At 33.7% G+C, this 27,185-nt stretch overlaps 3 protein-coding genes and 1 long non-coding RNA gene across 16 annotated transcripts; 3 read left to right on the top strand and 1 right to left on the bottom strand.

The window, feature by feature from the left end:
* The first annotated feature begins 7,682 nt into the window (after positions 1-7,682).
* On the top strand, positions 7,683-9,365 carry LOC104707277 (uncharacterized). Of its 10 annotated transcripts, none has more exons than XR_015563885.1 (5): positions 7,683-8,285; positions 8,404-8,461; positions 8,553-8,691; positions 8,784-8,900; positions 8,981-9,365. It is a non-coding gene; the product is annotated as an uncharacterized LOC104707277 (long non-coding RNA). The 10 variants fall into 10 exon arrangements; XR_015563892.1 differs by having other exon boundaries at positions 7,766-8,139; positions 8,595-8,691; XR_015563887.1 differs by having other exon boundaries at positions 7,779-8,285; positions 8,595-8,691; positions 8,784-8,939; positions 9,019-9,365.
* A 3,576-nt stretch (positions 9,366-12,941) lies between these two features.
* On the top strand, positions 12,942-13,516 carry LOC109126051 (uncharacterized). The gene has a single exon (XM_019229119.2). It carries the CDS (start codon positions 13,083-13,085, stop codon positions 13,344-13,346), a length of 264 nt encoding a protein of 87 aa, XP_019084664.1. The 5' UTR covers positions 12,942-13,082; the 3' UTR covers positions 13,347-13,516.
* Positions 13,517-20,742: 7,226 nt separating this feature from the next.
* Positions 20,743-22,874, bottom strand: LOC104707278 (putative methylesterase 12, chloroplastic). The gene is made up of 5 exons (XM_010423593.3): positions 22,493-22,874; positions 21,790-22,029; positions 21,511-21,654; positions 21,252-21,386; positions 20,743-21,119 (listed from the first exon to the last, which is right to left on the bottom strand). The coding sequence occupies exons 1-5, from the start codon at positions 22,745-22,747 to the stop codon at positions 20,847-20,849; spliced, it is 1,047 nt and encodes a 348-aa protein (XP_010421895.2). The 5' UTR covers positions 22,748-22,874; the 3' UTR covers positions 20,743-20,846.
* A 338-nt stretch (positions 22,875-23,212) lies between these two features.
* On the top strand, positions 23,213-26,194 carry LOC104707279 (immune-associated nucleotide-binding protein 9-like). 4 transcript variants are annotated; one of them, XM_087461809.1, is made up of 6 exons: positions 23,213-23,347; positions 23,701-23,932; positions 24,229-24,497; positions 24,609-24,773; positions 25,504-25,555; positions 25,840-26,194. In XM_087461809.1, exons 2-5 carry the CDS (start codon positions 23,701-23,703, stop codon positions 25,519-25,521), a joined length of 684 nt encoding a protein of 227 aa, XP_087317935.1. In that variant the 5' UTR covers positions 23,213-23,347; the 3' UTR covers positions 25,522-25,555; positions 25,840-26,194. The 4 variants fall into 4 exon arrangements, with proteins under 4 accessions (XP_087317935.1, XP_010421896.2, XP_087317934.1 ...); XM_010423594.3 differs by having other exon boundaries at positions 25,504-26,194; XM_087461808.1 differs by lacking the exon at positions 23,213-23,347 and having other exon boundaries at positions 23,695-23,932.
* The last annotated feature ends 991 nt before the right edge of the window (positions 26,195-27,185 follow it).

Below are 27,185 nucleotides of genomic sequence, written 5' to 3' on the forward strand. Positions count from 1 at the left end.
AACCGAGTTGTGTGTCATCTAAAAGCAACAAATTCATCGACTCTAATCTAGAAGAAAACATATGAAAACCTAAGGGAAATGAAAACATGTACTCTTCTAGTTAGTAAGTATAACTAATGAAACACTTGGGAATGACAAAACATTCCACTAGAAAATGAAATTAATTCTAAGTCCATATCCTATTTTAAACGTGTTTACATACCAAGTCGTATTAGGCTTCGGTTTCGGAGAGAAAACGGTTGTAAAAATATAACGGTTTGGCACCATAAGGATGACGTTAAGAGCCCTCAACATGTTCTCCTGGAGTCCCGACAACACTGGATCTGACTCGTCGAAGTTGTTACCTTGAGAAGAAGGATGACTTTGAGCGTGAGAGTTCTGAGCTGGAGATCTCGCAGAATCATGCAAAGGATTCAATTGAACCGGTGGATTGTTCTGAACTTCTGGTAATGACTGAGTTGGTTAGGATCTGTGGTGGTGGATATTTTCTGACCTGCTGTGCGGCTGACGTCGATAGTTGGGGGTAACACGGACTTGTTCTTGAGGCGTCTGAGGCGTAGGATCTTGAGCTGCCGGCGTGAAGTTGTATTGAAGTGGTAGAGGGTTGACCTTTCTCACCTTGGACGGAAGGTTAGAGCCACCGGGTCTGAGAGAAGCGTTGGGGACAACATTTCTCTTTCGTCTAGGCTTCTTAAACAGGAGGCATCGTAAGTATCTCGTTGAGATGGCTTAGGTGAAGAGGAAGACGAAGAAAAGACAGATCGGAGATTGAGAGAATCGGCGAAGAAGAAGAATGGTGATAAATGAGAGATTAGGGTTGTAAAATTAGGGTTAGGTCGATTGTTATGGGCTGGACCGCGTAAATAGATTTCCGGGTTTAATTAACCCAAAATGTTTTAAAATTAGTAGTGAATTAGTTGGTATGTAATTTTATTTTAAAAATATGGGCTTGTTTTGGAGTTTAAAATCTGATACAACACGTAATAACCATGTTTAAACCCAATATTTTGAAGTTAGTCGCTTGTTTGTCGCGAATCAGAAGCCAAAATTAATTTTATAAAAAACATATAATTTAATTTAGTTTATATATTATTTAAAGCATACTACTTATATATACACTATATAATATATTGATCACTTAAAATTTACAAAACATTACTTACATATATACTTAATATAATAAAAATTACATTTTCTATTTCGAAATTAAAATTTAGTCCAACACGGTGAATATCTAATAGTATCTTAAGAATGTGAAGCATAAAAGTCTGATCATTTATTACCACAATCCAAGAACAACACAACATAAACAAAGTCAGAAAAAGTACAATCGAATACTTTAGCTAGAAATGACTTAGAGTAAATGAAGACTACTAATTTTAAAAATTCAGACCTACTGATTCATATACATTTTCGTGAGCTTCTCCTTCATAGGTAATTTTTTACTTTGCAACCAATTCACATCTGCATTAATAGAAAACAAAACCTCAAGTCTAAATAATTAATAAGACATGGTGCACCTAAAATTATATAACAATAAGTGTAGATATGGTAAAGCAAGCATAAAAAATTGACATTACGGGTTAATTTTGTTTGTACTTTTGAAAATGAGAATAATATGAGAATGCCACAATATGATGCTTCTATTTATAGTTTATATGTGAAGAATGCCACAACATTAGTCGCTGTATAGTCGCCAACTTACCGACTCATAGACTTAGTCGCTACGTAGTTGCCAAATTAGCTACTCTGATGCAACTAAATTAAGTTTTTCCCATTTAGTCGTATAATGGTCGTTAATCAACGACTACAGTACCGACTAAATTTATGCAGTTGTAACTTGGTAGTTATGGAGTCCGCAAGTTGTCGGAAAATTAAGGGACTACGTATTTAGTCGCCAATCGTAGTCGTAAATATCCTATTTTCTTTTAGTGGTGGTTTTGTGTGCTATAAAACCAAAAGAAAATTTTGAGAAGTCTCCCTATATGTGATATGTACTCTCATGTAGTTATCTTCGTTTCTTGACTTGTGAAATCTCGCGCGTGGATCATGGTGTGCATCTGATTCGTTGCTTGCAACATGTAGTAGAGACAAGGCTGTCTAGATTTGGGAGATACCACCGAAGACAAAATTTGATTGTGTTGTAGTGTTAAATGGTCATATACAAAATGTTAAGATGGTCCATTGGGCAGTGGCATAGTATGATGAAACTATCAAGGTAAAGAGAATAATGCTTCAAAAGTGCTTCGATGAATTGAACATTGAAGCTTTAAAACGTTTTTTCATATCATATCCATATATAAGCATTTAACTACAATTCTTGTGTGTCTCTTAACAAGTTTGGTGGTCTAAGGATGAGTATGGTGATTATAACTTTGCCCAAACCGTAATTAGGAGAATCTAACAAGTATACCGTGCTATTGTTTTCTAAAATCTTCTTCTATGAGTATAATTATACATGTTGCCTCTAATCTTCACTTTGTGGTCATTCTTCTACCGTATGGAGCCTATGGGATATCTCCTTTAATATTGATGTGGAAAAGATGTCACTTATAGATTAGTGAATCTTTTATCCATTGTTTTTGATCAGAGGTTTCATCTCTATGTTCCCTGGTTTGACAACATTAGGATTTCTTGAACTTGTAATGATGATCTAACAATAAAATTATGAAGGACAAGTATTGATGGGATGCAATCTGGTGAAGGATATGTAACCCGGGTGAAGATATGCAATCAATTATCACTTTAGAGAGTTTAACATACAAATTTGACCCAAGATGCATGCAGTTGGATATTCTTCATCGCTAGAGAATCCATGTTCCAACTTGTAGGTAATAAAATATATACTTGTTTGATTTTTTTGGACCAATCTCTGTGCACTTTATGGTTTCCACAATCGTACGATTACGTTCATCGGTCAAGGTATAGACTTCTCACTTTAGTTTGTTTTGAGGCATTTGTAAGAAACATTGGTAAATTCATACTAAATTACTTGGGTAACACCATGGCAACCAATGTGACAATTTCTTATACATGTTCTTCTTTCTTGTAACTGTAAAATTGTGAATAACATTATAAATACAGAGAATTTTTCATCAAAGATGAATATGGATAAATTTGTGCCTTTGTGGTGATGAATGCTGAGATTCGGAAATCGCTTCATAAAAATTTGAACATCAGCTTTTTGAAGTCTATTGAGAGTGACACATCATTAAAATTGATATCCAATAAGAACATTTCGATTAATACAACTCATATATCTCAATCAATAATAATTATTTCATGTTCAACATAAGCATTTCTGGATTTTAAGGAACTAACACATCATTAAAATTGTGTAACCAATCAAATTATAAGAAATATTATACATCATATCATATCAATAATTTTCAAAAAAAAAACAAATGTTTAAATTTATAGGTTAAATTTAAACTAAATTAATAAATCATTTACAATTTTTTAAAATATAATGATATTAACCAAGTATATTAATCATTGTATGTCGTATCAATATTTCCAAAACATGGGTTTTAATTATAGCTTAAATTTAAAATAAATTAATAAATCATTTACAACTTTAAAAACACAGGTATACTAATACAATCAATACAACATAAGTATCATATTAGTAAGATATAAATATAATATAAATATAATATAAATCAAGATTGACCAAGAATAACACAAAACAAAACTAATGTAAAAATATGTATGTGTGTATAAATGTAAATCATAGCTTTTACAATTAATTGAATTCCAAAAAAAGAAAATTCATATTTTCAGTAATTCAATATATATAAAAATAGTTACAAAAAGTATCCCACGGCGTAGTGCGGGTCTAACCTAGTTTTTATTAAAAGACCAAAGATTTACCAAGAAATACTTTGATATAGCACCAAAGCAGTTTTTGGTTTTCATGTTACGCAAAGAAAAGATGTTTCAAGTCTTCGTACATGGCGGGCGCAACTAAAGGCTCATCTAATCCCAAGTGAAGGTTGAATCGCACGAGAAATATAAATTCAGTCTCTTACACAATATCCTTATTGAGATAGCTCAGATTGTAAGAAAATAATTATTTCTTATCCATGTATGTGGTCTTATAGTTAGTAGGTTATTTAATTGGGTTTGTTATATTTTACTTTTAATCATTTTGGAACAAAAAGGACAATTGTTAAGCTGTATGTCATGCTTATGTTTATAAAGACAAGTTCTAAGCTACATGTCATGCTAAAGCTGTAAAGTTGCATGTTGTGTTTGAAGCAATGCTAGACACTTGTCCTCACACTTGTCACCAATGTCGTCATCTCTACTATGATGGATGGTTGAAATTAAATTAGACGACAAAACCGTTATCAGGAGTAAGGTCCTCTTCCCTCCTATAAATAGATGGTTTGCTCCATCACAAATCATCACAAGAACAAAAAAAACAACACATAAAAAAAAGAGTTTATAGGAAAGGGGACAAAAACCTTATCTTCCATCTAAAGATTATCTAATAGTTTCTTTAAAGTATTCAAGCTATTGAAGAAGAAGAAACCATTCAAGGAACCATCATTTCTACAAAGAGTGGAGGTATTACTTTAATCCACTTTATGATTCTATTATGTGATTAATATAGATGTTTAAGATCTTGGGGTTCATGTTAAAAGTATGTTTAATATGTGGTATCAGAGCTTATAGTTATGAAGATCTAATTAATCCCCTAAGAATAATAGATTTATGGTTTAAAGAACTGAAAATTAAAGCTTTAAGTTATGATGTTTGTACACTTGAATTTTTGTATGATTTAAGCTTCAAATTACAATCTTTGTTCAAATTTTTTTTTAAAAAAAATAAGTGATAAAAGATTGGTTGTGCTTTATTAAGAAATTGATATCACCATAATGGTTTTATCATATAAAGATTTGCACATAGAAAACCAAAATATTTAAATTTTGATATGTTTATGTATTAATTAGCTACCCACATGTAGGCTATTGACATAAAATATGATCAATAATTTATTAGAATGTTTGTATGTGAGTTAATTAAGTATATCCACATGTAACTTAGTTAATCTAATACATCATTCGAGAAAAGTCTCTGAAAGCTATGACCTTAGGATATATTATAACGACTACCCACAGGAGCATTATAATTTGAAGTCATATGCGTTCAATAATTTTTGTTAATGTGATGTTTAAATTTTGAACCTCAATTAAAGCTTGTTATATCTCTAAATCGCAGCATCATTTCCTGCTAGTTTGCCATCTAGGGTCTCTACTCTTCCGAACCTCACTGGAACCACCTTCTCATAATGGAAAGAGAAAGTTGAGTTCACATTAGGAGTACTAAATATGGATTTGGCACTTCGTGAAGAAGAGCCAGATCCCTTAACTATAATTAGTTATGAGGAAGAACCTTCATGAAGCTTGGGAGAAAGCAAACAGATTAAGCATGATGTTTTTAAAAATGACCATAGCTAGCAATATTAAAACTTCCCTTCAAGAAGTAGATAAAGCTAAAGCTTATCAGCTATAGAAGAACGGTTTAAGACTGGAGACAAATCCCTTGCAGGAAAACTTATGGCAGATCTTACAACCATTAAGTATGATGGGACAAGGTCTATGCATGAACATTGCATTAAAACTACCAACCTTGCGGCTAAACTAAAGAATTTAGGAATGAGTGTGGACAATTCATTTCTTGTCCAATTCATCCTAAATTCACTACCTCCTCATTATGGACCATTTCAGATCTATTATAATGCAATTGATGAAAGGTGGACATCTAATGAATTGGCTAATAAACTAGTCCAAGAGGAGGCTAGACTTGGTCATGAAGGCATTAAAGTTTCCCATTATATTCAAGGAGCTGGACCTAAAGTTGGGAAAAGGTATAAAAAGAGCCATCAAAAAGCACCACCCACAATGAATGATTCCGATCAAGTTAATCCGAAGAAAAAAACAAAGAAAGATTACAAGATTAAATGTGCAACTTGTGTAAAAAGGTTGGACACTTTCAGAAAGATTGCCCGAAAAGAAGAGAGTGGTTCGAAAAGAAAGGTAATCTTATGGGTTCCGTAAGATTTTTCGAATCTAATCTTACTTATGTTTCTTCCAAAACTTGGTGGATTGATAGCGGTGCTAATGTACATGTAACGAATTCCGTACAAGGATTCTTTACGATCCAAACCATAAATTCAAGTGAAAACTACTTACTAATGGGAAATGGAGACAAGGCGCCAGTTGAAGCTATCGGCACCTATCGTCTCATTTTAGATGGTGGATTTTGTCTAGATCTATATCAGACACTTTATGTGCCATCTATTTCCTGTAATTTAGTTTCTGTAATCAAACTTGATTTGGCTGGTTTTAAATCTACCGAAGGAGATGGTTGTTTTAATATATTTCTGAACTCTAAACGAATTGGTTCGGGAATATTAGTTGATGGTCTTTATATGTTAAAACTGGCTGATCAACCTTATGAGACACATCTCTCCTTGTATTCTGAAAGTAGACTTAAAAATAAAACATTTACTCATGACTCATATTTCTTGTGGCATAAAAGATTAGGATATATTTCTTACGAAATAATTAAAAGATTGGTAAAAGATGGAGTCATTCCGAATCTTGATTTTACCAATAAGAAAATGTGTACAAATTGCATTAAAGGTAATCAAACTAAACTCACTAAGAAAGGAGCCACAAGAAGTACACAACTTCTTAAAATCATACATACAGATATGTGTGGACCATTTGATGTTCCATCACGTTATTGTTATCTCTATCTATTGCATGAAAAATCTCAATATGTGGATGTTGTACAAGTATTCATTAATGAAGTTGAGAGGCAATTACAGATAGAAAGGTGAAAATCATAAGGTCAGGTAGAGGTGGTGAATTTTATGGCAGATATAATGAAACAAGACAACATCCTGGACCATTTGCCAAACTCCTTCGGAAATTAGGAATTGTTGCACAGTACACAATGCCTAGTTCTCCGTGGCAGAATGGTGTAGCTGAAAGGTGTAACCTTACGTATATGGAAATGGTTAGATCCATGATGAGTCATGCTATCCTACCTATATCCTTGTGGATGGACGCATTACGTACTGCAGTCAATATTTTGAATGGGGTATCTAGCAAAGCAGTTTCAAAGACCCCTTTTGAACTGTGGAAAGGCTGGAAACCAAGTCTGTCACACCTCCAAGTTTGGGGGGTGTCCAACTGAAGTAAGAATATACAATCCACATGAAAAGAAATTAGACTTCAGAATGATCAGTGGTTTTTTTATAGGTTACCCTGAAAAGTTTAAAGGATATAGATTTTATTGTCCACCCCATAGTATGAGAAAGATAGAAACCAATAATGCCAGATTTTTTTAGAATGGTGAGATTAGTGTGAGTGATAAAGTTCGTAATATAACTATTCATGAAACTAGGGTTGATATTACTTTACCCTTAGCTCCAAATGTTGGGGTTCGTTGAACCATTAAATAATGAGGAACCCCCATTGAATGATCACACACTCCATGATGAAAATCTTACCAATAATGATTATGAACACTACAAAAAATATAGATATTGATAGCAGAAAAACATAGCGGTTTTTGCAAATGCTATCGTTAATAAAATTTTGAGGATGATACTATATAATAGCGGTTTTAAAAGGTTAAGAATAAAATTATGTAAGCGGGAATCTAAATTTAGGGCGAGAAGCGAAAAATCACAAAGGAGCGCGACACTTGGCCAAAATATTTAGGTTTTGACTTAAGTTGTAAACCTAAATACCAAATCTAACATTTTTTTTTTCTCATTTCGTAAAGAACCGAGAAAAAAAACTGTTGGTCTCCTCCCTTAATCTCATCTTCTCTCTTTGTCTCTAGATTTCCTCTTGCTTCTTTGTAAGCATTTCCTTCACCTAAAAGACGAGTTGGATTTAGTAGAACAGTAGCATCTGTTGGGAAACAGTTTCAATCAAAAATTTCAAGCTCCTGGCGGTGGCGGCTGTGGGTCGCGTCCCTCTTCTCAGTCGCAGATCCGAAGCAGTGGTGGCGGTGGTCGTTCGCTTCCCTACATAGATGCCGTCTGTTCTGCTTCCTCCGGTTCAATTCGCGACGGTGAATGGATCATTGTCTACATCGACACCGCCTATTCTAGTTAAGTTGTGTTCGTTTTCTTTGTCTCGAATCCGTGGTTAGAGGATTTTCACCTATCTTTATAGACATAACTGAAGAATTCAAACAATTCACAATTGGATTGATTAAATTCTTCAGTTATCAAGAATTAAGGTGATCAGTTTAAGGTAGAGATTGAATTCATTAGTCGTGTTCACCATCACCATTTGGTTGTTGTGGTGGGCTACTATATTTCAGATTCATACACACGTTATTTTTTCTTACATGGGTTCTGGTTTCTTACAGGGAAGAGACCAAAGATTGATATCAGCCCTAGGGAGTTGAAGAGTCTTTTGCTTAAGCGGTGAGTATGATATCATACCATACCATATGTTTGTCTTTCCTCTATACTCTCATTGGATTTGCAGGATAGGTTGTACTCAAATTTGTGATAGAAAGGAGTTATAGCTCCCATCTATCAATTTCTTTGGATGTAGGGATCAATGTAGTGGAGGAAAAGAGTCACACCAATGGCTTCAGAGCATCCTGAGGTTAATGTGAATCAAATGCAGTGCTTCTAGGAGCCATTGCAGGGTATGTCTTTTTCATTGTCCCACGGTAAGTTGTTGGCTCTTAATTTTTTGGGAAATACAGTTTCTCATATTTTCATGTTGGTATAACTTAAGGTACCAATGAGATAACAATGAAAAGCATCTGAGACATGAGAAGGGGTTACTTCAGTTCAGCTTCGTGCAGGTCTCAAAGTCTTTGGAAATATGTGATCTGCTATAGTTTTGCCACAGGTAACCATCCTCAGCCTAATCTCAAAAAATTCAGTTAAGGTAAGGGAGCTCTTGATACAGTTATTAACCCTCCTCTGCAGAAACTTGAGATTTCTGAAAAGTTAATAACCCTCTGCAGAAACTTGAATTTTCTGAAAAAACTCAGTTCATTAAATTGCTTGTTTCCATGACGCAAACAAATCTCGGCTGTCTACAATTGGAAAAGAGGTTTGATTTGGGTTCCAATGAAATCATTTTCCATAGAGTCTGTGTGAGGATTAGGAATCCAGGTGCCGTTGTTTCAAACTTTAAGAGTAAAACCCAAAATATATTTCAAAAACTTTGCGTATGCAATATGAATATGTGTTTTAAAATGTTTACCGTTGTCTTCCACCATATGTTGTATATCGTGTCTCGTGATATGTATCACGATGGAAGAAAGTATAGAAGATTCAAAATTTACTAAAATGTTATTAGACAAGAAAAGTGAAATACTTGTTATTTTTCTAATGAAAAAATGACATGAGTTACACGTAGCCCTGAGATTAATATCTGATATTCGCGATATCCGTATCCGAATCCGCTCCGAAAAAAACGGTTATCCAGGTGAACAGATATGGATACGGATAGTGAAATAGCAAATAAAACGGATACGGATATGAATACGAATAGTGTTAAATTTTAAAAACGAATAACCGATATCCGTTTTTTTCCGAACATCTTTTATTATATACGGATATGGATACGGATAATGCTAAATTTTTATACGGATATTTGTTTTTTCACGGATATACGGTATTTAGATACGGATATACAGTATTTTCCAAAATATGCAGTATTTTATATAAAATACATAATTTTTTTTATTTTTTTTATGGATATCCGCGGATATTCGTGGATAGTCGAAATTTTAACGGATATCCGGATAACAGATATCCAAAATCTTCGGATACGAATATGGATAATAAATTACGGATAAAACGGATACGGATATGGATATCCCATAAATCACGATGTTTGATTGTTATGGAAATGTGGAAAAAGTATACATATATGCAAACGTATAAAAGAGATGTGAATGAGGAGGAGGTTAAAAGTTAAGAAAAATTCTTCGGTTCACCTTTAGGGTGAACAACTCTTATTTAATTAACCAATCAGAATGCAAGAATATGTTATGTTATATCATATTTAAAAAAAATAAATTAAAATTAAAATAAAGAGAGAAAACAAATTATGTATATTTTTTATTAAGGAAACTATGTCGGTTTGGATTTATAGAAAAATGGTTAGGATTTAGATTTTATAATTAAACAAAATTATATGTCGGTTTGGGTTTACAAAAGAGTGAATAGGGTTTAGATTTTATAATTAAACAAAATTATATGTCGGTTTGGGTTTACAAAAGAGTGGTTAGGATTTAGATTTTATAATTAAACGTAATTATATATCGGTTTGGGTTTACAAAAAAAGTGGTTAGGGTTTAGATTTTACAATAAACAAAATTATATGTCAGTTGGGGTTTACAAAAGAGTGTTTCAGATTTACATTTTACAATTAAACAAAATTATATGTTGGTTTGAGTCTATAAAAGAGTGGTTAGAGTTTAAATTTTTTTTAAATGTAATGTTAAATTATATTCAAAAGAAAAATGCTTTGTTACAACTAGTGCAGCGTTTGTATAGAATTTTAGTCTAAATTAGAACATAGAATTAAACCAGACTTTGAAGCAAACTAGACACGAGATTGTAACCAAAGTTGGAAAGCCTCATCAAATCACCTATCTCCCAAACGTCCAATGGCCAAGAGCTGATCTCGAACTTGCCGATCAACCCATCCAACCAAACTTGCAGCGGAATTTACAATTAAACAAAATTATATGTCAGTTTTGATTTATAAAAAATAATTAGGGTTTAGATGTAATAATTAAAAATTGTAATATAATATTAATATTTAAAATTTTAAAATTGATTTATCTACAGAATTTATTTTCTTAATTAAAATTTGTTTCCTTAATTTAAAAGGGTAAATAAAAGAAGTTCAAAAGTTAATCAGTAGAATTTAGCTAAAGGACGTCTAAACTCAAAATAACTAATAAAAAGTTATAAAGAATTTACAAGACAGAAAACGTAACATGGTTTTAATGAATTAAAAATAACTAACTATATTAGCTTTTTTTTTGTCAAAGAAAATATTAGCTTTTTAACATATATAAATTAATTAAAACGGTTCAAAATACAAACCGAAACTTATATTTTCTTTTCCGGGCAAGTAAATTTCCATCTTAATATACGAGTTTCTCAGTGTGGTATGGATCTTGTGCTATTAATATATGCAACCAAAACATGATTTTACGTACCGATGTGTAATAATCCCTGTTTTAGAAATCGCTAAATGCTAGTCGGGCGGTCGGGGTGGGCCTAGCGCCTAGCGAGAAAATCGGAGATTAAACGGGGATTAATCGGGGACTAGTTTTAGGGTTATTTTATTAAATTAATAGTAAATTAAAAATATATAGTACTAAATATATGTATAATTCTGTTTATGTGAAAAGAAAAATATCAAATAAAATATAAAGCTATAGTATTGTCTTTAAAACTACGGTAAATACATAAAAACGTAATTTTAGTTAAAAGTTTGTACATTAGTTATTGTAAAATATCATAAACTCTTAATTTAAATGTTTAAATAACAAAAATATATATAATTGATTTATATTTGGTTCCCAAAATAATCGGTTTATACAACATTAAGCGGGAATTAATCGGATTAGATGGTATAATCGGATAATCGATGCTAGGCGGGGATTAGTCATTAATCGAGGCGGGGAGGGTGGGTCTAGTGATTTTACGAGACGTAATTGGTGCTAGGCAAGGATTTTTAAAACAATGGTAATAATATCTCTATTCTCTTCTAATTAAAAAAAAGAGAATTTTATTTTCAGATAGTACCTTCCAAGAACAAAATCAATGTTTTGTAGGCATTTTCCCATTACGATTTGATTATTACATATAGGCAAATGACGTATGACGTGCTGTTCATTGAATGGTTACCCCAACCAAACCAATACACATAATGGTCCATAGAACAGAAGAGGGAAGTGGGTGCGAAATATAAATATAATTATCATCAAAAACTTGTGAAAAAATGATAATAACTTTCGCATTTTACAAATTAGAAACAGTCCCCACAAAGACAACTTGGCCATTGTTACATTAAGACGCAACCATTATGTGGAATTCCTACTCATTACTTTCAAATCTAACCATAAATAAATACCAAATTTATATTTATTATTTGTCTTATGGAATTAATTTGACAATTCAGCTTTAGACATGTTGGGTCCTTTGTCTATGTAGTCTTGTCTCCACTTTGTCTTCTTCTTTTTAATTCGATTGATCTAATATAAGTGTATGATTTCAAATTGAAAATTTTATCACATCGTGCTTAATATTATTTCTTATTTATCAAAATATTATAATATATGCATGTTTGCATTATCGAAAAAATATTATTATATCAAGAAAAAATAATATACCATCTTTTTCAATTTGTATGATAATATCAAAAATGAATTTATTATTTGATTATATTCATTTGGTTTGATCATAGCAATTGATGGTGGCATGCAAAAATAGACTTACAAATTGGGTCCACACTTAAAGTTGAAAGAAGTAGATAATACCTTCTTGCTACACCATCATGTAACCAACTATAACATCACACATGCTTTGCCACCTCAATCTCACCCATCCCACCCTTACTCTACTGTTTTCAAACCCGGTTTTGATTTAACCAATTGAATCGGTTAAACAAAACTGGTTGAGTTTACTTTGTGTGATCAGTGATATATATATATATTTATTTTTTAAGTTATAGCCATGCATTTCTAATTGGAAAAAGAAAATTATTTTTGAAAAAAAAAGTGAAAAGAAAAATCATCAATATAATAATCCATGTTCTTTTTTATTTTGTTAATATTGCAATACCACTGCCAAAGGATCTGGTTTGTTTCCCATTTTCGTTTTAAACCAAAACATGCTACCCTCCACTTCTTTATAACCAACCCCAACTAAGAAAAGTAGTAAGCTTCTTCACTCACATAGCTATAACAAGAGAGAGACCGAGAGAGATAGAGAGAGACAGAGAGCAACAATTATTTCTTAGAAGTTTCAAAAGCATAGATCTAAAGCAAAGAGCCTAAAGATGATGAAGGGAAGCAAGTCATACACGGAGTATTCATCATCTTTCTCAACGGATGAATTTGGTTATGATCAGAACCGCTCAAACTCCTATAACTTTAATGGGCCTTGCATCAACACAGATCCGGAGATGAAGAGGAAGAAGAGAGTAGCTTCTTACAATCTCTTTGCCACGGAAGAAAAGCTCAAGAGTACTCTCAAGAACAGTTTCAAATGGATCAAGAACAAGTTCTCAGGGGATGATAATAGTATCCGGTACAACGTCTAGATTAGTCAACTTTAATACTTTCATCTACATCTTCTTCGATCTTTCTTTTTAGTTACACTACGACAAGATCATAGTGAAACTTAACATGTATATTAAGTGTGTGAGATTATGTATGTGTGTCTTTCGATAGATTTGTACGTTTACTCAAATGGAAATATCGATTTTGTCTATGTGCCAGAATTATAAAATCCAACTTTTAATTCTTTCTTTGTGGTTTGTTACTTTATTATTTTATATATGGTCGAATTGGTTGAATAGATTCAGATAAACTTTTTATTGCTATTATTTCATTTTTTTTATTGCAAATTCCGATAAACTTAAATTATATAATAATTGTAGGATTTTTTTTCAACAAATAGGTAGGATCTTTTTTTGGGTGATATCTTGTGTAATGGCATTGAAACCGAGCCAAATAACTCTACCATCTTTCTCCACTTCTAGAATACTTCTTATGGTTTAGGTGTTATGAACAATTGATATCGATGGCTACCATATAAACGAAAAATATGCTAAATTCAAATCTAATCATGTATGGATGAGTGGGCTAAAATTCCCAAATGTGAACATAACATTAGAAACAAACTCCAGTTGGAAATAGCACGCTCCATTTTAGTGAAATTCATAAACAAATTATTGTTGTAAATCACTAAGGATGGATCTCCATAATCGGCCCATATACATGTCCAAGTTCATAAGGTCTATTGGCCACCTTCTCTTATTCTAAGTCGGTTTAGGGATCCTATTGTACTAAGGGCTTTATCATTTACTATATAATGTACTTATTCGATTGAATCATTAATAATACAAGAGAATACATCCTTCGAGTATCTCTACTTTCACAACATTATCAGCACGAGTTTGCCCTAAACTCCAACTGAGAAAAATCCCTAAAACCCTAAAGCAGCCGCACAACATCCTTTGTTCGTCCAAGCTATCAACCGGATCAAGTTCGTGATTATTCAAGCTCGGCGATCGGTTCTAAGTTCGTGATCAAGTTTTGTTCGTGACTAGTACGAGGTTCGTGATCAAACTCAAGGTATATCCGAGGTCTTTAGCTCCCGGATCAATTCCAGTCAACCCCAAACGGTGTAAGGTAAATAAATCGAATTCATCGGACACATATATCGAACCTGATCTTAAATATATTAGAACCCTAAAATATACAATTACACAATCAACAAATCAAAACCCTAAAGTTCTAAATTCTAGAAAACCCTAAAGCTTAAAACCCTAAACCCTAAAACTTTAAAATCCGATTGTATGAGGTTTAGAATTGCTTAGGATTGATTGTTTGTTATTGATTGATTGTGATATGTCTTGCATAAATTGAAAACTTAAAATCGGAATTGTTCTATGTAAAACTAAGAACTTAAAATCGAAACCCAAGAGAAAAGTTTTTTCTAAAACCTCTTGTCCTAATTCTATTCAGAATAGGAAAATTTACTAAACTAAAAAGGAAAACTTAAAAAAGGAAATAATCTTATATAGAGAAAAAGAAAACTTTAAAACTTAAAATTATTTGCATATTTCCTTGTTCATACTAGATTATATTTTTTGTCTAGGATTGTTTCATGCATATATTAACTATGTAATAAAAGACAAGAAATTATTTACTAAAATTAATGGTATGGTTCGGTCTTAAATACCGCATGGCCTAGACGAAATTAATTGCATGGTTCGGTCTTAAATACCGCATGGCATAATCCAAAAAGATTGCATGGTTCGGTCTTAAATACCGCATGAAAATAATTGGGTGCATGTTTTATATTTTATAATGGGCATTGGACACTAAAATTACCCTGAAATCAAAGGACCTATGTGAGTGCATTGAAGATGATAATGATTGTACCGAAAAGAGTAGGTACAAGGCGATTTTGCTAATACGCCATCATCTTGCTGAGAGTCTCAAGAACCAGTGCCTTACCATTGAGAATCCTCTTGACATTTGGATAGAGTTAAAAACATATATGGACACCAAAAGACGGTGCTCCTACTAAAGGCTCAATTTGATTGGAAAAATCTAAGGATACAGGATTTTAAATCCGTGGATGAGTATAATTCAAAGCTATTTAAGATAGTCTCGATCTTGAAATTATGTGGTAAGGAGGTTACTGAGGAAGACTTACTAGAGAAACATTCTCAACCTTTCACACCAATAACATACTGCTTCAGCAACAGTATCGTGAAAAGGGGTTTAAGACATATGCAAGTCTAATCTCTTGTTTGCTACTTGCTGAGGAGAACAATGAGTTATTACTAATGAACAATGCAGTGAGACCTCCTGGTACTGCTCCATTACCAGAATCTCACAAAGTTGATATGACCAAGAAAGAGCCTAAAGAGACTAAAGAGTCTAACTACGTCCATAGAAGCAAGTATCACGGTCGTGACCGTGGTGAAAGAGGACGTGATGGTCGTGGCAATTACCATGGAAATAATTATGATGGTCATGGCCTTAGAAATCGATCAGACTTCGGTCGTGGTCGAGGTAGAGGCCGCGGAATTTTCAAACCGCAACATAATACCAAATCCATTTGCCATAGATGTGGTATGGAGAATCATTGGGTAAAGACATGCAGAACACCTAAGCACCTTGTTGCTCTCTATCAAGAGAATTTGAAAAAGAATCCAGAAGCTAATCTGGTTCATCTCGATGGTAAAGGAGATTTCGACCATGAGAATGATGACAAATTGGATTATGAGACTTCGGATTGTCTAGGAGAGAATACTTAAATTTAAAATATTGTCTTGATTTAATTTCCATGTTTCATGCTTTGAATTTTATTGGATTATGATTTTGGTTTAAATTCAATTATTTTATTTCCTTCAATATATTTTTGTTTGTTTTATTATTTTATGTCTAAAACATAATTCTTGTCCATATTGAGAAATGGCTGAGGACAAGAATATAACTTTGGTGGATAGTGGATTAAGCCACACAATTTTAAATGATAAGAGATATTTTGCAAAATCTCATTTTGAAAAATGTCAATATTAACACAATAGCGGGTATAGCAAGTCTAATTGAAGGCTACGGCCAGGCCCATATACTTTTGCCTAATGGTACACATCTTGAAATAAGTGATGCCTTATATTCACCCAGCTCAAAGAGGAGCTTATTGAGTTTCAAAGACATTTGTTTGAATGGTCTACATGTTGAAACTAAGGGTGAAAGAAACCACGAGTTCCTATATATTACTGAAATCACTCAAGGCCGTAAGAAAGTCCTAGAGACTATACCCGCATTATCCACTGGTCTTTACCATGCTAAGATTAATATGATAGAGGCTAATATGGCAATGAACAAGATGTTCAATGAACAATTCACTTTATGGCATGACCGGCTTGGCCATCCGGGTTCTAACATGATGCGTAAGCTAATTATGAATTCAAATGGGCACACTCTTTAAGAGAGACGAGTTATCCCTAAAAATCTCACGTGTGTAGCATGTACACAAGGGAAACTCATTATAAGGCCATCACCAGTCAAAGTAACTAAAGAGATTTTCCACTTAAGACTATACGTCTAGACAATGCTGGTGAATTTACATCTTAAGCGTTTATTGATTATTGTATGTCCAAGGGGGTAAGTATGGAACATCCCGTGGCACATGTACATACACAGAATGGATTAGCTGAATCCTTTATTAAACGTATTCAACTAATTTCTCGACCATTACTCATGAGGTTGAAGCTTCCTGTGTCGGCTTGGGGACACGCAGTATTACATACATCAGAGCTTATACGCATCAGGCCATATAGGGAACATAAATATTCGTCATCCCAATTACTAACGGGTGATGAGCCAGACATATCCCATCTAAAGACATTCGAGTGTGCCGTTTATGTACCGATTGCACCATCACAGAGAACAAAGATGGGACCTCAAAGGAGGATGGGAATATATGTTGGATATGATTCTCCCACCATTATTAAGTATCTAGAGCCAACAACGGTGATTTATTTAAGGCTAGATACGCGGATTATCAATTTGCTGAATCCAAATTTCCTATGTTGGGTGGAGAGACAAACAAGCTGGTCAAATAAATATCATGGAATCAAACATCCTTAAATTGGCAAGATCCTCGGACTCTAGCATGTGAGGCAGAGGTCCAAAAAATTATACATTTACAAAAGCTAGCTAATCAATTGTCAGATTCCTTTGCTGACCCAAAGAAAGTTATGAAATCGTACATACCAGCTTGTAATGCACTAGTACGTATTGATGTTCAAAAGGAACACAATCAAATTGCTACAAATTCTAAGGCACGTCTGAAACGTGGTAGACCAATAGGTTCCAAAGATAAGAACCCTTAGAAATCTAAGAAAGGTGCAAATCAAACCGAGGTTAAGGAAACCATAGACATGGCCGCGGCAAATCCTAAGGTACCGAATGAGGTTTGAGACGCTGAACCTCGAGGTCCTGAAGGTATTGATAATAATGAGATCTCAATAAATTATATTATGTCTGGAATTCAATGGAACCAAAAAGATGTCGACATTGATCAAATATTTGCATACAAGGTAGCACTTGAAATAAATGAGGATGATGAACCCACGTCCATATTAGAGTGCACTCAAAGTTCAGAATGGTTAAAATGGAAAGAAGCCATTGACATGGAGTTAAATTCATTAAAGAAAATGAATGTGTTTTGTCCGATCTTAAGGACACCATTCGATATAAAGTCAGTTGGACACAAATGGGTCTTTGTAAGAAATAGAAATGAGAATAATGAAATCGTGAGATATAAGGTACGACTTGTAGCACAAGGATTCTCTCAAAGACCAGGAATAGATTATGAGGAGACATACTCCCCTGTGATGGATACAACGACTTTTAGATTTTTAATAAGTCTGGCTACAAGAGAAAAACATGACTTGCGGCTAATGGATGTAGTGACCGCATATTTATATGGTCCACTGGATAATGAAATTTATATGATTACCAGAGGGTATTGAGCTCAAAGATAAGAGTGGTTCTCGAGAACAATACTGCATAAGGCTAAACAAATCCCTTTATGTACTGAAACAAAGTGGGCGTATGTGGTACAATATATTGAGTGAGTACCTAGCCAAAGAGGGCTATAAGAATGATCCCATCAGTCCATGTATTTTTATAAAGAAGTTTGCAAACAAAGGGTTTGTAATCATAGCAGCATATGTGGATGATTTGAATATCCTAGGAACCTCTGGAGAAATCACCCAAACAGTTGAATATCTCAAGAAAGAGTTTGAAATGAAAGACCTAGGTAAAACTAAATTTTGTTTGGAATTGCAGCTTGAGTTCATAGATAATGGAATCCTTGTGCATCAAATCGCATATAATGAAAAGGTACTCAAGAGATTTAATATGGACCAGGCTCACCCATTGCCTAGCCCAATGGTTGTGAGAAGCCTAAATTTGGACAGTGGTCCATTTGGTCCAAAGAAGGACGATGAAGAGATTCTCGGTCCGGAAGTGCTATACATCAATGCTATAGGAGCGTTAATGTTTTTGGCTAGTCACACTAGACCAGACATTTGTTTTGCCGTGAACCTCCTAGCAAGACTTAGTTCTTGTCCGACCCAAAGGCACTGGAACGGTATCAAACATTTGGTTTTGTTGATGCAGGTTATCTATCGGATCCACATAATGCAAGGTCTCAAACCGGCTATGTGTTTACGCACGGTGGTACAGCAATTTCATGGCGTTCAATGAAGCAGACCATTGCGGTCACTTCATCTAATCATGCAGAAATCTTAGCTATGCATGAAGCCAGCCGTGAGTATATGTTTGGTTGAAATCAATGACTCAACATATCAGATCAGATTGTGGCATGGCCGATGGCAAGGAAACGACTATCATATATGAGGACAATACCGCTTGCATCGCACAGCTCAAGGAAGGTTACATCAAGGGAGATCGGACGAAGCACATTTTACCTAAGTTCTTCTTCACACATGAACTACAAAAGGCCGGAGAAGTTCAAGTGGTACAAGTTCCATCATGCGACAACTCAGCCGATCTCTTCACCAAGTCATTACCGACATCGACATGCAAGAAGCTCACGCACCAGATTGGGATGTGAAGACTTAAGGACTTTTAGTGATGCTTGGAACAGGGGGAGTAATGCGTGTTGTACTCTTTTTCCTTCACCATGGTTTTGTCCCACTGAGTTTTCCTGGTAAGGTTTTAATGAGGCAGCGTCCCCAAACGTATTATGGTGATCTCTTAGCATTTGCACGGTTATGTCATCCAAGGGGGAGTGTTGTAAATAACTAAGGATGGATCTCCATAACCGGCCCATACACATGTCCAAGTCCATAAGGTTTATTGGCCACCTTCTCTTATTCTAAGTCGGTGTAGGAATTCCATTGTACTTAGGGTTTTATCCTTTACTATATAATGTACTTATTCGATTGAATCATTAATACTACGAGAGAATACATCCTTCGAGTATCTCTACTTTCACAACAATTATTCTTTTTTCCCTTTTAAGTACTTGTTTGAACTCAGGCTTCTGCTTTAGTAATTGAAAAACTGGTAGAAATATATTTTTTGTAGATATATTAATTTTCAAAATTAAATAATTTTTTGTTATTTTCATTTTTGTCCTTTTATACATAATTATAATATGTTAAATTAATTTTTATATTTTTTTTATAGGTTTGGGTTATCTATTTTACATTTATGGTATAGTTTTGAAAGGTAGAGTTTGGTATTTGGAGTTTAGAGTTTAGAATTTAGTTATTTTGTATATAAAAAAATGTATTACTGAAAATTGACAACAAGAAAAAATATTTTGGCAAAAAAATATAGAAAAGGGGTATTTTTGCAAATGCTCTTTATTAATTTGATATAGTAACTCTATATGAAGTGTTAATTTTTTTTTTTTGGTCAAACAGAATCGTATATTAATCAAAATGACCATCGTACAAAATGTCACAAACCATAAAGGCAGATTAAAACTCGCAGAACAAAATCTGTCTCAAAAATCCCAAATTGTGCTAAATTATCAGCAGGTTTGTTATTACAACGCTTAACATGAATAAAGCTAGTCGGTGCTAATTTTGACGTCCAAAAACATATATCATAAACAATCCATGCAATAGAGACATATGATAGACCATTGTTTAGGTTGACTGATGTTACAAAAATACTATGGTGGGATTGCTAGTCATATATAGTAGATAGATTATTTAAAATAATTAAATAAAAGCATAAAAGCTTCTAACAACATTTTTTATTTGTTAATAAATTGGATTATCCAATTTTATCTCCTTTTATCTTTCATAAAATTTTAACTAAGGGAAACTGGATTAGATTAAAATAATTTATTTTGTTCCATAGCCAAATATTAAATTCATTTTCAAGTTTTTTTTTTTGCCATTGAATGCGATTATTCCGAGTAATCTCTATCAAGAATCTTGTGTTTTATAAAAGAATAAATAAGAATATACAAACGTTTAAAAAAAAATTGAAAGTAGTATACATTGTGGATTCAAGATTTGTCAGTGTTTTCAAGGAATCTGAGCTATCTCAAGAAGGATCTTGTGAAGAAACTGAGGTTTAGAGAAGAAAGGGCAATGATCACTTCCTTTGATCTTAAAAACTGCTTCGGGGCTATTCTCTCTAACCAGTTTCTCTTGAACGTCTGGTGAAAGAGCTAAATCATCGAGCGTCTGAACATAGAACCTTCTAGCTTTCCCGTATCTTTCTTCAGTAAGCGACAGCTTCTCCATCATAGGACCCAAAGGTACAGGCCGCCTCGAAATCATAGACAATGCAATGTCCTAACACAATTTTTTAAAAATAAACAATGGTCAGCATTTTGTTGCATTAGGCCTATCCATTAAAACAGAACTTGACCCACTCTAGATTGGGGCATTTGCTGATCACTTACATTAATTTTTGTAAGAGTTTACCTTATTGGGTGACTGATTGAAGTACAAGCCTTTCATGTGTTGTTTCTCAAACATGAACCCTGTAGCGGGTTCGTCCTTGCCGTTTCCATAGATCAAGAACTGCGACTCTTTCATGAACCGTTCTGAAGAACCAAGCTGCAATAGAGACAGTAGTGTGAGCGCAAACAAAGAACATTCATCGACTACAGCGTTGCAGAAATGCTTATTACAAAAGTATTGGTTACAATGGAAGTAAATGACTCCTCAATACTTGTGTTACCTCATCAGCAAAGACATCGAAGGGTCTTTGTCCATCCGCAACCATAGTGGCACATATGAATATGGCTTTTGAGATTTTCTCTGGAAACCGCTCTAACACATACGAAACACATGCACCTCCAGTACTGTGACCCACCAAAATGACCTGAAACAATCAACACTCATTGCTTCACACAAGAATTCTCATAGTTATTGTAAATCTTCCTTAGAACATTGTTAAGAAACCGAAACAACTGAGGTTCGATGTAGTAACCATCTCTACACATGAACAATTTCAAACCTTTTCTTCCTCAGGAAGATTTTGAATGAGCTCGATCAACGGTTTTGAATATTCTTCTAAGGTGGAAACACTATGTGCATCTGTCATATTAAATCCAGATCCAGCCAGGTCAACTGTGACAGGAAATAGTCCAGACTCTTCCAATGAAGCAATAGTTTTATACCAACACCATGCCCCAAAGCCTTCACCATGAACCAAAACGAATTTCTTAACAGTCAAGCTCTCCAAGAACTCAGGTACCTGAAGAGAGATACAACATAACTAGCATAACTAAGACGAACATAAAAAGTGTTTTCTAATCTCATTGTAACAGGTAGTGTGAATTACAAAGCAATGACATTTATGTCTGACAGGAACAATCATCAACTAGTGCTCGAACAAAGTCCTCTACTTCCAATTGCCGATAAAAACTTACTCCAATAACCATAAAGAAGCTTCTTTTCTCACTCATTGTTCTAACCACAATGATTTAAAAAGCAAAGCGCACTACAAGAACCTTGTTCTGTTCTGCTCTAAATTTACACTTCTCTTGGTCCCAACCTAATGTCAAAATCAAAGTTTTAACCTTTAAAGCACTTTTGATCTCTCTCCTCAAACTAACAATCTTTTCCAACCAACAAGTCTTATAACCATTATTAAGGACCAAAGTATAAAAATCCAAACTTTATCATTACTATTGATAAAAAGAAGAAAAAGCTTGGACCTGCTTGTTATTAGAAAATGGGTCAGAGAGTGTTTGTCTTCTAGAGCTAGTAGACCCAACACGCCTAGACATGGATCCATCAAATCCCTGAGCTTGATGAATAGCCATAGACAAAGCTCGTCGATGCAAAGTCTCTTCATCAGCAAGCAGTTTCCTCTGTGAACGATTCACTCTCTTGCTTCTGGATCCTCCATCTCCTCCACCACTTCTGATAACAACATCTTTCTTCTTCATGCAGATTACTCTGTTACCCATCTTCGCAAAAACCCCCTCAATTGAACCCCAAAGAAGAAGATTTTAAGAATTTGTATCAATAAATTGAAAAAGATCTTGACTTGGGGATATAGAGAGAGATGAAGAGTGGATGAAGAAGAAGCACGACGGTGTCATTGATTACGAATTTACGAATAAGGACGATTCAGATTTAAGACAAAACAGCCAAAGCTTGTTAATTTGTTTCGTCTTTTGTGTGGATATTTCTGGGAATTTTTTGATTTCTTGTGTGTTTTCCACTTTTAGTTTTGTTCTCAGTAATTATTCTACTATGTTCCTTCACATAAATTGTGGTACGTTTTTGTATCACTTATTTATTTATTTATTTTCATTAACCTAATTTTCGTATTTTCATTAACGATTTTTTTTTTTTTTTTTTGACAAAGATATTAATCAACGATTTGATTTCCTTTTCCTAGTTGGATTTGTTTTATCTTTTTGCGACGATATAAAATAAGATTTGATGAGGCTCATGCCGCTCATCGTACATATCGATTCGAAAGCCTATATCATACTTTACGCTCTCTCATTAACCATCTAGCTAGTGTTAAGCATCGCTGCAGATTCCTCTTCTCAAGCCAAGTAATTATTCTTCTTAACTATATTCTTCAAATTTACTTAATATTGTTTCCCTTTGTGTTGATTTAGCTATATTGATAGGCCTTACTTGTGTAAACTTCTTACCTATGATCGTCCTTGCTTTATCAGAACTCTTTTTCTCTGATTAGTTTAATCTCTGTTCCCTATTTTTCCGATCACTTTCACAGTTTCTAATGATTATAAATCTCCTAGCTAGGACAGAAAAAGGAATTTTATAGAACTATTGATTGCTTGATGACTAAGCTTTAGTTGAGGCAAGTGATTTTTCATTCTTTGAGTTAATGTCTTTATGTCGAATATTCAAACTTGTGGTACTCTTTTTGTTGTACATGAAGATGGAGAGTGATCTGATATACGATGATTCAAAATCCGCGACACCCTCTAACCTTAGCCGAACCCTAGTTCTGGTCGGTCGTACTGGAAACGGAAAGAGTGCAGTAGGGAACAGTATCCTTGGAAGAAAGGCGTTTATGTCCAAAGTATGTTCCCGTGGAGTCACCAACACATGTCAGTCAGAAAGAGTTGTGCAAGATGATGGCCAAATCATCAATGTGATTGATACTCCTGGTAAGTGCTTCTGAAAAATATATATATACTCTTTAGAAGAATGAATAATTAGTAAAACAAGGTAGTACAGTGGTTAAGGTTATGTTTGCCAAAAAAAAAAAAAAAAGAAGAAGAAGAATGAATAATTTCCTTTCAATTAGTCCAAGGCCAATTGTGTTACGAGATTATTGATGAATTTATGTGGATATATGTATGTTGCCTAATTTCGTCAGGATACAATTAAGCAAAGTCAGATTGACTACAATTTACTTGTAATAACTAATGATGTATGGAATCGATCTTGGTGAAATTTACAGGACTATTTGAAATTTCAAGGGCAGCTGACTCTATCGAGAAAGAAATCTCGAGGTGCACAACAATAGCCAAAAATGGAATCCATGCTATCCTATTGGTGTTCTCAGTGAGGGATGGTCTTAGAGGAGATAAGAAAGTGTTAAGTCACTTGCAAACCCTTTTCGGCAGCAAAATCACTAACTATATGATCATTGTCTTTACGGGTGGTGATGAATTGGAAGAGACTTTGGAGGATTTTTTGACTCCACAAGAGTGTCCACCATTCCTAAACGTGAGTGATTTTTGTTTCTTTTTTTAACTTGAGATGTATAAAGAAGATTGCATATAGATAGTCTTATATGTATATATCTGATCTGAATAAAACTGAATTGTATGGTTGTAGGAAATTCTTGAGCTATGTGACAACCGATTGGTACTGTTTGATAACAAGACCAAAGATAGTCTCAAGAAGGTTGAGCAAGTTGAGAAGCTTCTTGCACTTGTTGAGTTGGTTGCAAAGCAGAACAATGGTAAACCCTATACGAAAGAGTATTTCAATGAGCTACAGGTGATTTTATCATGGCTCTCCTCTTTGACTTTCGATATATTTCTTCATTTACGTTTATGTATATGGTTTTTTTTATTTTTCCTTTTTAATGTCACCATCTGGTTTTATGATTTAAAGACAAAATTATGTGACTACATACATTATTATGGTGTTTTCTTTTAGTGTATTTTTTTTTTTTTTTTGTATAATCGACTGTTTTTATTTGTTGATAGACCTTTAGTACTTAAGGTTTGAATGGATGTTGTGGGTAGAGCAGACTAGATAATCTTATTTTGGTAACAGTTAGGGAAGTGCATCAACCTATGATGATCATTCTGATCTCTCATTTTTTATTACTTTGATATGGTTTTCTTATATCAATATCTGGTTTTTGTTAATAACCACAAAATTCTTGTAACTACATGCACATGCATTTTGGCAAATAGTCCATTCAATCTATGATCGATGCTAGACGAATTGAGCGATTTCTTTTCTCTTTAGTCCTTGTGGTGTCTCCTGATATTTTTCTAATTGACAAATTCTACATCTCTTTATAGTGGATCATTAATTACTCGAAAAGGGTTATTGAAAACATACCATTAAGTTAAAGTAAAGCTGTACTCTTTGCATTCTCGAGACAACATAACTATCTTTGGAACTAAACATATTCAACAACATGCATCATGGAGACCTTTGAGATTTACTTGTAATGACTAATGATGTATGGCATTGATCTTGGTGAAATTTACAGGACTATTTGAAATTTTAAGGGCAGCTGACTCTATCGGGAATAAAATTTCGAGGTGCACAACAATAGCCAAAAATGGAATCCGTGCTATCCTGTTGGTGTTCTCTGTGAGATATCGTATTAGAAAAGATGAGAAAGTGTTTAGTCACTTGCAAACCCTTTTCGGCAGTAAAATCGCTAACTGATAATTCTGTTTACTGGTGGCGATGAATTGGAAGTTACATTGGATGATTATTTGACTCATCAAGAACGTCCACAATTCTTAAAATTGAGTGTTTGCTTCTTTTTTTTTAAAAAAAAACTGATCTGTATATTGAAGATTGAATTGTATGGTTGTAGGAAATTCTTGAGCTATGTGACAACCGATTGGTATTGTTTGATAACAAGATCAAAGATAATCTCAAGAAGGTTGAGCAAGCTCAGAAGCTTCTTGCACTCGTTGATGAGTTGTTTGCAAAGCAGAACAATGGTAAACCCTATACGGAAGGGTATTTCTATGAGCTACAGGTGATGTCATCATGGCTAGTTCCTCTTTGATTCAAGTTTTTAATTTTGTTTGATTTTGTTAAGTCTTTTTTATGCCGTTATATTACCTAAGCACAGGGATATATATATTATATAGTACTATTTTTTCATCATGATTATTTATTACATTTTGAACCAAAAAAAAATACTATTTATTACAATGTTTATTTATGATCTTTGTTGGAGGTATTCGTACTAGGGAGTAATTAAGTATAGTGTTAAGGATACACCTTGATACGCAAGTGATACGCTCTTCAATACTCAATATCTCGTATCATGCTGTATATAGAATGTTCTGTTTATATCTTTAACCTAGAATGTCTTCTCTGTACTGTACAACTATATAGTATCACTTGCGTTTCAAGGTGTATCCTTAACAGTAACATGGTGTGAATACTTGGCTCATGGTGGAGTTTAGAGAATCAGAAATGACCCTAGGGAAACAACTAGAGAAATTTACCAATAGCAATCATATTGTACTTCCGGTGAATATTTCAAGTATATTGGTGATCATGTTGTACTTCCGGTGAATTAGATCCAACCGCCTATGTTTTTGTCCACTACAAAATTGTCCTATTTTAAGTGGACCATATCGATTTGGTTGGACATACTTGTCTATTTTTAGATAATATGTCCACCTGTCTTTTAAGTAGAACAGAGGTATTTTGTGGCATAAAATTGGAAAGTGACAGTTTTGAAAATTAGAATCTAAAAATTGTATTTTCCATAACTTTGGTTTTGAAAGTGGCATTTCTCATAAAAATCTCAAAAAACTAGCTGATCAAGAGCAAGTTGCTCGACTTCTTTTTTAGTATTTTTGTTGACAAAAATGTAAAACTTATTCATAAAAATGAATCGGTATTACATCAAGTGTATCGTTTATAAAGCGCGAGTTTGAAACTACAATTTATAATCTAGTAGAAAACCAAAAAATATGAAGATTTTCATATTGCTGATTTTCTGTGTTTTGTAGAAGAGTTATCCTATTTCGGATCGTCTTGTCGATTATTCTCTTTTTTAATATTATTCAACCTTAATAATACATTTCAGGAAGGGCAAAATACATTTATATATATATATACATATATATGTGTACAAATAACATAACAATTTTATTTCTATCTAATTTGAATAAACTAGTTTCGGTTACTTTTTTATGT

Source organism: Camelina sativa, chromosome 8, assembly GCF_030686135.1.
Source record: "Camelina sativa cultivar CO46 ecotype springtype chromosome 8, ASM3068613v1".
In the NCBI taxonomy this organism is placed as follows: Eukaryota; Viridiplantae; Streptophyta; class Magnoliopsida; order Brassicales; family Brassicaceae; genus Camelina; species Camelina sativa.